General features: G+C 59.4%; 1 protein-coding gene across 1 annotated transcript; it reads left to right on the forward strand.

The window, feature by feature from the left end:
• The first annotated feature begins 333 nt into the window (after positions 1-333).
• On the forward strand, positions 334-11,905 carry SERINC2 (serine incorporator 2). The gene is made up of 10 exons (XM_064471241.1): positions 334-490; positions 7,549-7,710; positions 8,281-8,468; positions 8,574-8,653; positions 9,127-9,264; positions 9,394-9,563; positions 9,667-9,757; positions 9,889-10,024; positions 10,400-10,609; positions 11,109-11,905. Exons 1-10 carry the CDS (start codon positions 452-454, stop codon positions 11,245-11,247), a joined length of 1,353 nt encoding a protein of 450 aa, XP_064327311.1. The 5' UTR covers positions 334-451; the 3' UTR covers positions 11,248-11,905.
• The last annotated feature ends 367 nt before the right edge of the window (positions 11,906-12,272 follow it).

Here is a 12,272-nt window from a genome sequence, read left to right on the forward strand (position 1 = left end):
GGTGGGGTGGGGGGGCTGGAGGGGCTGCTCTGCCGTCGGGAGGGAGCCGTGGGAGGGACTGAAGGATCCGGGAGGGAGCCGGGGGGTACCCGGGGGCTATCGAGGGACCCGGGAGCGACCCGGGGAGCACCCGGGGGGTATCGAGGGATGCGGGGGGGGGGATCGAGGGATCCGGGGAGTCCCGCCCCGGAGGGACCGAGGGACCCGGGAGGGACCCGGGGGGGTACCCGGCCGGGGGGCACCCGGGAGGAACCCAGGGGGGACCCGCCCCGGCGCTGCTCCCCCGCCCCGCAGCCGCAGGGGCCGCCCCGGGGGAGGCGCGGCGGCAGCGACGCGCCCCGAGCTCGGCGCCCCGGGGCCGGCCCGGGCGGAGCCCGCGCGGCGGCGGGGGGCGGGGAGCCGGGGAGCCCCGCAGCGGGAGCCGGGAGCCGGCGGCAGCCGCGGCCGCACCATGGGGGCCTGCCTCGGCGTCTGCTCCCTGCTCAGCTGCGTGAGTGCCCGCCCCGGCGGCGCCCCGGGGGGGGGGGGGCGGGGGCGGGGGTGGGGGGGGTCGACACGCACCCTGGTGCTGCGGGTCCGGAGGAGGGTCCAGGGGAGGTCTGGGAGCAACGGAGGGGTGCGTCCCGATACACGCGCGGGGGGCCCAGGGGAGATCCAGGCCCGCTGCAGCCGGGGGTGGGGTGGGGTGGGGTGGGGTGGCGTGGGTGGGGGCAGGAGACGCTGGGGGTTCCAGGGGGATGCACCTCTCTGTGCCTGCGGGGGACCCCCGGGGGGATGCAGGGAACCCTGGGGACGTGCACCCCTGTGTATGTGAGGGATGCAGGGGACCCCCGAGGGGATGCAGGGGACCCTGGGGACGCGCACCCCTGTGTATGTGAGGGATGCAGGGGACCCCCGAGGGGATGCAGGGGACCCTGGGGACGCGCACCCCTGTGTATGTGAGGGATGCAGGGGACCCCCGGGGGGATGCAGGGGACCCTGGGGACGCGCACCCCTGTGTATGTGAGGGATGCAGGGGACCCCCGGGGGGATGCAGGGAACCCTGGGGACGCGCACCCCTGTGTATGTGAGGGATGCAGGGGACCCCCGGGGGGATGCAGGGGACCCTGGGGACGTGCACCCCTGTGTATGTGAGGGATGCAGGGGACCCCCGGGGGGATGCAGGGAACCCTGGGGACGCGCACCCCTGTGTATGTGAGGGATGCAGGGGACCCCCGAGGGGATGCAGGGGACCCTGGGGACGCGCACCCCTGTGTATGTGAGGGATGCAGGGGACCCCCGGGGGGATGCAGGGGACCCTGGGGACGCGCACCCCTGTGTATGTGAGGGATGCAGGGGACCCCCGGGGGGATGCAGGGGACCCTGGGGACGCGCACCCCTGTGTATGTGAGGGATGCAGGGGACCCCCGAGGGGATGCAGGGGACCCCGGGGACCTGCACCCCTATGTATGTGAGGGATGCAGGGGACCCCCGGGGGATGCACCCCTGAGTAGCCAGGGGATGCTTGGGGGGGATGCACCCCTCTGTGCCTGGAGGGATGCGGGGCATCCCTGGAGCAGGGCATCCCAATGTACCCCAGGGTGTCCAGGGGAGACCCTGAGGGTTCACCCCAGGGAACTCTGGGGCTCACAAATGTCATGGTTGGGGGGAGCCTGGAGTTTGAGTGTATCTGGGGCTGTGCACCCCAGTGCACCTGAGGGACGTGGGTAGCCACCGGGGTGGGGGGGACCTGGTACCACTGTGCCTGGGGGAAGCAAGGGCTGACACCCCGCAGCACCCACGCGATGCTGAGGGGCCGGGGGTCCTGCCTGCTTCTCACTGCTGAGCCCCAAAGTGGGGGGCGGGAATAAGAGAAGGAGCTGGGGGGTACAGGTGTGCGTGTGGCAGGGCTCTGTGTGGGGTGCCATGGCCCAGGGCAGGTGCAGGGCGGGTGCAGGGTGTGTGATTTGGGGTGCCGTGCCCGGTGACGCAGGGTGCGTGATTTGGGGTGCCGTGCCCGGTGACGCAGGCTGCGGCCCATGGCCGGCATTGCCTTTCCTGGCATTGCCTCACCTGTGGGCACGGGGCCAAGGCAGGGCTGTGAAACCAGCCCGTGAGCTGCCAGCCTGGAAACGGGGCCAGTTTTGCAACTCGACCTCAAAATTTTGGTGGTTTGACAAACAAGGAGCTTTAGAAACAAAAGACTGGGAGGAGGGTGGTTTGCAAGGCCTCTATCTGTAATACACCTCCGATACTTTTCCTTATGGGCAGGTATTGGAAAAGCTGGGAGTTATTCCAGAGCAGGGCTGGGGAGGCTTCTGCCCTAATTCTGTTTTTTTTTTTTCTCCCTGAAAAACTATTCTAGTAACGGGGTAGAGTTGCTATATAGGTTTAGCTCTCCTGTTCCATCCAGTGGAGCTGGCTGACTAAAAGGGTGTTTTAGCTCAATTCTGAACTGAAAAACCACAGCAGAGGAAAAAAAAAACCACTCTCCAAACCAAACAACCCCCGCATGTATTTTTTAAAATTTTTAATAAGAAAATCTGAAGTAACTCCTTCTGGTCAGCCTGCATCATTTGACTCAAAGCAGCACCGGAGGGCATGGTTTGGGAGACACGGTCATGTTGGGTTGATGGTTGGACTTGATGATCCTAGAGGCCTTTTCCAACCTTACTGACTGTATGATTCCCAAGCCATCTTTCAGCACTGTTAAAACTCTACAAGCCGCTCCTGGGTGACACTTTGCACCGCACAAGAAAAATTTCCCTTTCTCTGCCTGCAGCGATTTGCCCTACTCTGGGCGGTCACCTCCAGCTGCCTTCCTGGGGGGGCAGGCTTGGTGTTTGCCAGCAGAAGCCTGCCCAAGCCAAAGCACACCCGGGGCGCTCGTGCAGCCCTCTGGCATGGTTTGGGCACCCCGTGGGGACTATCAGCCTCGTAGTACCAACGCAAAGCCATCTGCCAGAGGTGAGAGCCACCAGCCTCCCACGCCTGTGCCTCACCCTGTGGGTTTGGTACTGATTAACCTGATGGGTCATTAGTTAAACGGGAGATAAGGACCGGTTGCTCGACATTGCTTGTGGCTGACGCAGTCTCTGCGTCCCTGGGTTTGCTGGCGTGAAGGCAGCTTGCGGAAGATGTGTTGTTGGGGTGGGTGTTGGGCTGGTGTTGTTGATTTGGTGTAGTTGGGGTGGGTGTTGGGTTGGTGTTGTTGCATTTACCCGCGTTGGACTGGGTGGACAGTGCTTGTCCGGCTCTGGCCACGCTCGCCCAGCCTCCAGGCAGAGGAGAGAGCACAGCAGCCCTTACGTGCAAGTCGGGCTGCAGGTGAGCTGGATTTAATGAGGAAGTCGATAGCGAAACTGGAGAGATTAATCTTCTGTCTGCAGTGGCTGAAAACTGATGCTTCCTCGCTAATCTGCTGCTCTCATGCTGCAACCACTTCCCTCAGCTGGCTTTTTTCCATCCTGCTGTTTGGTCGTTGGCCACGTTCATACTTACAGGCGTCTTTGAAAGCCTTTGACAGAAGGTGTATCAGAGCGTGTCCAGCGCTGCCTTAATGTGGGAGGATTTTCCTTGCTTTTAACCTATTTGCTTTTTAAAGAAAACGCCTGAATTCAAGAGGTGCCCAGGCAGCAGGTCAGGTTAGCACATGGCCCAAGGGATCTGCTTCCTTTGCGGAGGAGCTTAGAGGGAGACTCTCGCGTTACTGCTGCACAGAGCAGGTCAGCGGGACGGGGCTGTTGTACCCCGTTACCTCGGCGGTTGCCTTCCTCTGGTTGCAAGAGACTGTAGAACCTGAAATACAACCATGGAGCTTGGCCATGTAAGAGTCGTCCTTGAAAACAAACCTGTGCAAGCTCCAGGGGTGCTGCGGGCTCCCGAAAACCTCGGACTAGAAACCAGCTCATCCACCTGCAGCTTTCCCCGAGGTCAGCCGCAAGGTTTGGAGGCTGCACGTGGGGCAAGGGTTCCCCCCTTCAGCCCAGCTCCATCGTGGCCCTGTGGACACCCCTTCACACCCTCTTCCCACACCGACCCTGGGGAAAACGTGACACCTGAGGCCGTGCCTCCTGCACATCTTCGGTGATGCTTGGACGTGGGGCTGAGCCCCCAAATCCCACCCCAAATTAAACAACAACAAACCTCACGATTTTCCAGGCCAGCGTCAGTGATTTTGGGACTGGTGCTTTTTATTTCAGTTGACACTGAAGGGAGAGGAGCTGGAGGTATTGATGAGCTTAAAGTTAAGCGTGTGCCCAGGTGCTTTGCTAGGCCAGGTCAAATAACGCAGCAATTCTGCATTAAAAGGGATTTTTGTTGCTGTACTCTATTTTTTTTTTTAATTTGAAGGTGAAATACAGTAACACTGGCACATTTTAAGTGCATTCTTGTGCAAGTGGTGCATTTAATGAGCTTGAAAGGAAGCAATCTCTAATTGAAGGCTGTTTTTTTCATCCTTTCAAGATGGAAACATAAAGTGATGTCTCTTGAGTAGCTCCTGGAGAGGCGTGATGAGGGTCCCCATGGGATGCGGGGGCTCCTCTCGCCCGCCTCAGCTCCTGTGGGCACCCTCAGCTCAACACAGCCTCTGGTGGGGCTGGGACATGGGACTAGGGTGTGGGTAAAGAGGAATAGATCAGGAAGGAGGTGATTTTCCTCAAATAATGATGTGCTTATATTTAGGAAAGAAATTCAAAGCCACCTCTAGTGGTTTGGGGGCATCAAAGCGATTGCTCATGAGCATCCCTGATGAGGGAGCTGCAGGTTTGACATCCTTCTCACCCAGCAGCTCAACACCTGGCTTTTTTCTGCCACGTCCATTTTTTACACAAATTTTAGTGATGAGAAATATATATTTGGGTTGATACTGAGCAATATTTAATTAATATTGATTGCTGGTTGTCATTAGGAAGTACGTAGCCAAAATAAACACACAACACGTGCAACCCTTAATACTAGAAGAGAGATGGACTCTTCTTGTGCTTACAAGTGCATCTGGCTGGCTGGTGTGTCTCAAGTGCAGGAGGGGAAGAGCTGTTCAAAGGGAAGAAATGAAGTATCAAAAGCAAAATAAATCGATGAAGTTAGCTTGTAAATAGAGGGAAAGTAGTTTGCTGAGGACTGGGGACGGTCACAGGATTTCCTAGGAAGAAGCTGGCTCTGATACAGGGAATTAAAAACACCCAGTTCTGTAAATTTTAAAATAAGTGGATTTGGGAATGCATTTAACTAGAGAAAAATATTTGGAAAGCGAAGCAGTAGTATTTTAAACAAACTCCAAATATTTAATTCCCGTTGTTCTGTAGCTGGAAGCTTGCCAGCACCCGCTTGGGGATTTCTTGTTGCTCCCTGGGCCGGTGTGTGCGACGGGGAGGCTGTGGGCTTGTGATGGCTTCAGTGCGGCATTGATAAAAAAGGAAATACCCTGAAGTTCCCCTATTTTAGAGGACTCGGGCTGTATTTTGCTGTTACGTTGTTTGTGCTGCCTGCCCCGAGAGCCCCACTGTTGCCGCTCACACCATGGGGAGCTGGGGCAGAGTTGGGAATGTAGTTTTAATTTAGCTTTTGGGTCCTTTGAGGCTTTATTTAGCACTTCAGCCCATCTGTTTGTTTACATGGGGTCAAAACTGGCTCTTGGTCCAGCAGCCAGGAGGGCATCGCCACCTGCTTTGCCTCAATGTTGGTTTTATGTCTCCAGCCAGCCCCGATAATTCCTGAGAGTGCAGCAGCTTCAATGCAAACCGAAGAGACACCTTATTTGCCTGGTTTTTTCCCCAAAAATTTAACGTGGGACCTTCTGCTCGCATGACATAGTGGATTAGTGACCCAGGAGTGACAGGCCATCCCAAAAAGCTTCTTCCATTCTCTTGCTTGAAAATGCCCTATTTATTCTCCAACTTCAGCCTCTTTTTGGGAAAACAGGAGTTTCAGGATGTGGCAGCAGGCTGGGAGATCCCAGGGCTGGCGCGGGTGATTAAGAGACTAAAAATCTTCCCCATCCAGATCAGGGATGCCACAGTCAGGGCTGTGGCAGTATCCTGCGTTCCCGCCCCATTAAAACCTGCTATACAACCCCCCTGCAGCTGTTCTGCAGTGGCGCGAGTCTCATGTCCCTGGTCTCACTGCGAATGTCACCCACACCACCGCGCACTGGGGCGAGGGCGCACCCGGCAGCGCTGCCCATGCCGGATTTCACAGAGTCCCAGACTGGCGGGGGTCGGAAGGGACCCCTGGAGCTCACCCCGTCCCACCCCTGCGTGAGCAGGCACCCCCAGAGCAGGGGCACAGGGCCGCGGCCAGGCGGGGGGTGAATGTCTCCAGGGAAGGGACCCCACAGCCTCTCTGGGCAGCCTGTGCCCCTGCTCTGGCACCCGCACAGGGAAGGGGTTTGGCCTCATGTTCAGGGGGAACTTCCCGTGTTCCAGCTTGTGCCCGTGGCCCCTTGGCCTGGCGTTGGGCACCGCTGAAAAGAGCCCGGCCCCATCCCCCTGACACCCACCCTTCAGATATTGATAAGCATCGATGAGACCCCCCTCAGCCTTCTCTTCTCCAGGCTGAACAAGCCCAGGTCTCTCAGCCTTTCCTCACAAGGGAGATGCTCCAGCCCCTGATCCCCTTGGCAGCTCCCCCCTGGCCTTGCTCCAGCAGTTCCCTGTCTGTCTTGAACTGGGGGGCCCAGGACTGGCCGCAGCACCCCAGATGTGGCCTCACTGGGGCAGAGCAGAGGGGGAGGAGAACCTCCCTCGCCCTGCTGCCCACACTCCTTTCCATGCCCCCCAGGACACCGCTGGCCCCCTTGGCCCCAAGGGCCCGGTGCTGGCTCAGGGTCACCTCGCTGCCCCCCAGCACCCCCAGGGCCTCTCAGCAGAGCCGCTCTCCAGCAGGTCCCCCCCAGCCTGTGCTGGTGCGGGGGGCTGTTCCTCCCCAGGGGCAGGACCCTGCACTGGCTCCTGTTGAATTCCCTGATGATCCCCTGGGCCCAGCTCTCCAGCCTGCCCAGCCCTCGCTGGATGCCAGCACAGCCCTCCGGCACATCAGCCGCTCCTCCCGGCTCGGGATCGTCAGCGAACTCGCTGAGGGGACGCTCTGTCCCTTCATACAGGCCACTGGTAAATATATGGAACAGGGCTGGACCCAGCACAGACCCCTGGGGAACACCACTAGTTATGGGCCTCCCCACCAAGGAGACCCCTGTGTCATGGGTTGTTTCAAGGTCATTTGCAAGGTCAGGCTGGGTGGCTGCAGAGCATCACAAGCTCAGGGTTAACAGGATCACCCTGGCTCCCTTCTGCAGGGACACTTAAATGGGTTTGGAGCAATTCCCAAGGGGATGGAGCGATTCCCCATGGGAATAAAGTGGGAGGGCATCGCTCTGGAGCCAAAACATCTGATGGGCGAGACGGGGAATTGAGCTGCTTTGACTTCCTCGGCTTTCCCGCAGCGTGGAAATGTTTCCTTGCTGGGAGGCGAGAGAAAGAAAAAAGTCTTGTCTCAGCATTTAAAGGACGGTGCACATGTTCCAGGGCCAATTTCAACCCCTCCAACACGGGGATGCTCTCGTTGCAGGTGTCATGTCTCTGTGGCTCCGCGCCGTGCCTGCTCTGCGGCTGCTGCCCCTCGGCCAAGAACTCCACCATCTCCCGCCTCCTCTTCACCTTCTTCCTCTTCCTCGGCACCCTCGTGTCCATCATTATGATAATCCCTGGCGTGGAGAAGGAGCTGCACAAGGTAAATAACTCACGGGGGTCGTTGGGCTTGGATGCCCTGGGGAAGAGGTTTAGTTTGTGGTGGGTGGGTATGTGAGGCTGAATGAGAAAGTGAAGTTTTAGGGCATGATGTTGCTTCTGTTCCTTCTTTTTTCTGAGCATCTCACTGGGAGAAGGTGTTATTAACCACGGTTTTCCACAGAGGGGAAATTGCAGTGGGATAATTTCATGCATTATCTAATTTTCCCAGATGTCTCCCAGGAAAGTTTCCTACATCCCATTTTTGGGATAAATTGGCCAAGTGACTTGCAAGTCATGAAGGTGGGACTTCAGATGCAGGGAGCTGAGGCCTGCCAGCCAAGCTAATGCGAAGGCAGGCCAGTCTTTTTGGGAAATGCTGGTTTCATCGCAGCTTTCTACTGAGCTGCAGGGAGGCTTTCGCTGTGTCCCCACCACTGTCCCCGAGCAAGCCAACCGCTTGCTTTACAGGTGGCATTGGAGCAGCCGTGGGCTGGGCCATCTTTGGTGGCACCAAGGCTCATGGTGGGTGCAGGGCGCTGTGGTGATGGTCACCCTCCCGTCGCCTTTGCAGCTCCCTGGCTTCTGTGAAGGCAGTGGGTCAGTCCTGGGGGTCCAGACCCACGTTGACTGCGGCAGCTTCCTGGGCCACAAAGCTGTGTACCGCATGGGCTTCGCCATGGCCGCCTTCTTCTTCCTCTTCGCCGCGCTCATGGTGTGCGTGCGCAGCAGCAAGGACCCGCGCGCCGCCGTGCAGAACGGGTGAGCGTTCGGCCCTGGGGTGGGGGGATGCTGGTGTGGGGGCAGACCCCCCTCTGCCCAGCTGGGTTCCCGCTTGCAGACTGTGCCTCCTCTCTCCTCCTGCAGCTTCTGGTTCTTCAAGTTCCTGGCGCTGGTGGGGATCACGGTGGGGGCCTTCTACATCCCCGATGGTGCCTTCACCTCAGGTGAGGAGCTGCCCCCGCTCTCCTCTGCATCGCTGGGTTAACCCCCAGCACAGGATTACACAGGGTTATGGGGCAATCCCTTTAGCAAGGCCTGCTGTGACAGGACATGGGGTGATGGTTTTAAACTAAAGGAGGGTAGATTTAGACTGGATATAAGGAAAAAGTTTTTTTAAATTGAGGGTGGTGAGACACTGGCCCAGGTTGCCCAAGAGGCTGTAGATGCCCCATCCCTGGAAACATCCAAGGCCAGGCTGGACGGGGCTCTGAGCGACCTGATCTGGTTGAAGCTGTCCCTGCTCACTGCAGGGGGGTTGGGCTGGACGGGCTCTGAAAGTCCCCTCCAGCCCAAACCATTCTGTGATTCTATGATTCTAAACCCAGGGCTGGAGTCGGCATCCCTGCTGCTGCGTGCCCCCGCTATTGCCCAATTCCCATTTTCCCTGCTATTAGCTGGTTTTTCTCTTCCCCTCAAGTCTGGTTTTACTTTGGTGTGGTCGGCTCCTTCCTCTTCATCCTCATCCAGCTCGTCCTCCTCATCGACTTCGCCCACTCCTGGAGCCAGCTGTGGCTGCGTAACGCGGGCGAGAGCAACGCCAAGGGCTGGTATGCAGGTCGGTACAGCTGGCACCGCAGAGGGTTTAGGGATGGTGAAACTCATCCTGGGAGTGGGTGACACTGAGCTGGCGGGGACTCAGGGCTCTGCTCCAGCATCCTTCCTTTTTGCTTTCTCCCTCCCCCAGCCCTTTGCATCATCACCTTCATCTTCTACGCCACCTCCATTGCGGCCATAGTGTTGCTCTACATCTACTACACCAAGCCTGAGGGATGCACGGAGGGCAAGGTCCTCATCAGCATCAACCTCATCCTCTGCCTCATTGTCTCTGCCGTGTCCATCCTGCCCAAGATCCAGGTGAGGTGGTGGGGGGAGCACCTGGGAGGCCAGTGGCTGTGTCACCGCGGGGCCACCCCAGGTATATGGGGCCAGCCCTGAGCACCCACTGTTATGTTTGCAGGATGCTCAGCCACACTCAGGGCTGCTGCAGGCATCCCTCATCACCCTCTACACCATCTATGTCACCTGGTCCGCCCTGGCCAATGTACCAAGTAAGAAGGATGTGGCCTCAGGCTCAGGAGGGGGGTGCACGGGGCAGGACCACGCACTGGGGTGGGTGCTTTGCCCCCTGGGTCTCTGGGGGCTGGGAAAGGTGCTGAACCCCCTGCCTGTCCCCCCCTAGCCCACACCTGTAACCCCACGCTGCTGGTGAGGAACAGCACCGGCTCGGCAACAGCCACCCAGCCGCTGACAACCTGGTGGGATGCCCCGAGCATCGTGGGGCTGATAATCTTCATCCTCTGCACCCTCTTCATCAGGTGAGGACTTGGCTCGTGACCCCAGGGACTGCACCGTCCCTCTCCCTGCCCAGAGCAGGGAGGCATCGGGTGGCTTTTAGGGAACGGCAGTGCTGGAGGGGAGGTTGCAGCCTGGTCCAAGGTTTTTGACACTAAGTGCCTCTTGCAAAGCCATCCTGGTCCCCAGGGGCACAGGCCGGCTGCTCTGCAGGGTCATGGTCACAGCTTTTAGGGTTTCCACAGAAGCTGCATCCCCAAAACTGCTGTGCCAGTCCCAGGGATGGCCCTGCAGGGTATCCTGAGGCGGGTGGGCATGGGGGGGCTGAGCTCGGGCTGGGGGGCAGCCGAGGAGGCAGCGGGCAGGCAGCCCTGAGCCTGCCGCCCCTCTGCCCGCAGCGTCCGCTCCTCGGACCACCCGCAGGTCAACAAGCTGATGCTGACGGAGGAAAGCGCAGCCGGGGCGGGCAGCGAGGCGGCCGTGGAGAGCGGGCTGCACCGTGCCTACGACAACGAGCAGGACGGCGTGTCCTACAACTACACCTTCTTCCACCTCTGCCTTCTCCTGGCTGCCCTCTACATCATGATGACGCTCACCAACTGGTACAGGTGGGCAGAGCTCTGGCGGGGCCGGGGGCTGTGCCCCTTCCTCTGCACCCCCTTCTCCTGGCATCCTCCCAGCTCCTGCCCTGGGCACAGCTGTTCACTGAGGTGCATCCATGTGCAAACCCACTTAACGTGCACCCTAATCACCGTTAATTATTTTTAGGTAGCATAGAGCTGCCAGCTTGCGGCTGCAGCATCCTCCGCTGCAGCCCGGGACCCCCTGGGACATGGGGGGGGAGCAGAGACCCAGGCCCTGGGGTGCTGTAAGCTGCAGCACCAGGGTCGCATCCCCTGGGCGAGCTGTGGGGAGCTGTGTGGCCACAGGCACGGGGCTCCTCCTCTCTCCCCTCCATGCCCTTTGCATTGCACCCATGGCTCAGTGATCACAGCCTCCACCCCTTCACAGTGTGGTTGCTGCCCGCCGTGCTGGGGGCGTGCAGGGGGATGCCACCCTGCTGGCACAGCGTGGTGATGGGTGCCGCCTGCTTGTTTGCTGTTTCAGGCCTGATGAGAACTTGCAGGTGCTGACGAGTCCCTGGACAGCCGTGTGGGTGAAGATCTGCTCCAGCTGGGCCGGGCTCCTGCTCTACCTCTGGACGTTGGTGGCTCCACTGGTGCTGCCGGACCGGGACTTCAGCTGAGGTGGTCCTGGGCACCCTGCTGCCAGGTTGGAGCCATCGTGGCTTGTCCCTCGAGGCTGGAGACAGCCCCAGCTCTGCCTTAGCCTTGGGTTCTGCACGCAGGAGCAGCTGTGCTGGGCTGTGCCTTCTTGCAGGTCTTCTGTTTTGATTTGAAAGGGATGAAGTGCCAAGCAGGGAAACTCAGTAAGGGCTGAGAAAGACTTGAGGATGTTTTTAAAGCTCTTATCATCTCCATGTTTGTCTTGTGCCTTTGGCTGTGCCTCCACACCCTCTTCTTCTAGCGGAGACCCCCACCTTGCCTTGGGAGGGTTTGGCTTTCACCAGCTGCTGTTGCCTCACTTGGTGCCCCGGGACCGCGGTGCCTTTTGGAGGGGCTCTGGGGACTGGCCGGGTATCGGGACCTGGGCACTGGCTGGTGTTGCCTCCCCAGACAGCCTGGAGGAAAATGAATCTCGGGGATTTGTGGCTGGAGGCAGACGTCACCATGATCCCCCCAGCCTCGGTGGTGGCCCCAGCTCCTCGAGGGCTCTCCTGTGCAGCCGTTCCCCGTGGGAGGAGCGGCTCCTGGTCCCCGCTGGAGCACAAGCTGGGTCTCCCCCGGCTATGCTGGCCAGGCCCCAGCGCCTTGCCTTGTTAATAAAGTCTCGTTTGGAACAAACCTGGCAGATTTGTCCTTTTGGGGTCTCTCCTGATGTGTGCGCTGCGTGCGTGGGAGGGGGATGTATTAAACAGCCCTAACGCTGTGGTGGGGGCGCAGCTGGCTGCCCCATGGGTGCAGGCAGGGGTGGCATCGCTTTGGGGCACGGCAGCTTGAAACCCTGGACTCTGCAGCCAGTCTGTGGCACCCCAAGATTTGCTGCTAAAAAGGGGGGGCACGTTGCCTGCAGGGTGGGGAGTGGTGGTAAGCAAAGTGGGGTGCACAATGTGGGGGGTGCACACAGTATAGGGGCACACGCCATGCCCAAGGACACACGGGGACGGGGCGAGTACCACGGTGGGTACACACCGTGCTGGCATGGGGTGCA

This window comes from Phalacrocorax carbo, chromosome 22 (genome assembly GCF_963921805.1).
Source record: "Phalacrocorax carbo chromosome 22, bPhaCar2.1, whole genome shotgun sequence".
NCBI lineage: Eukaryota > Metazoa > Chordata > Aves > Suliformes > Phalacrocoracidae > Phalacrocorax > Phalacrocorax carbo.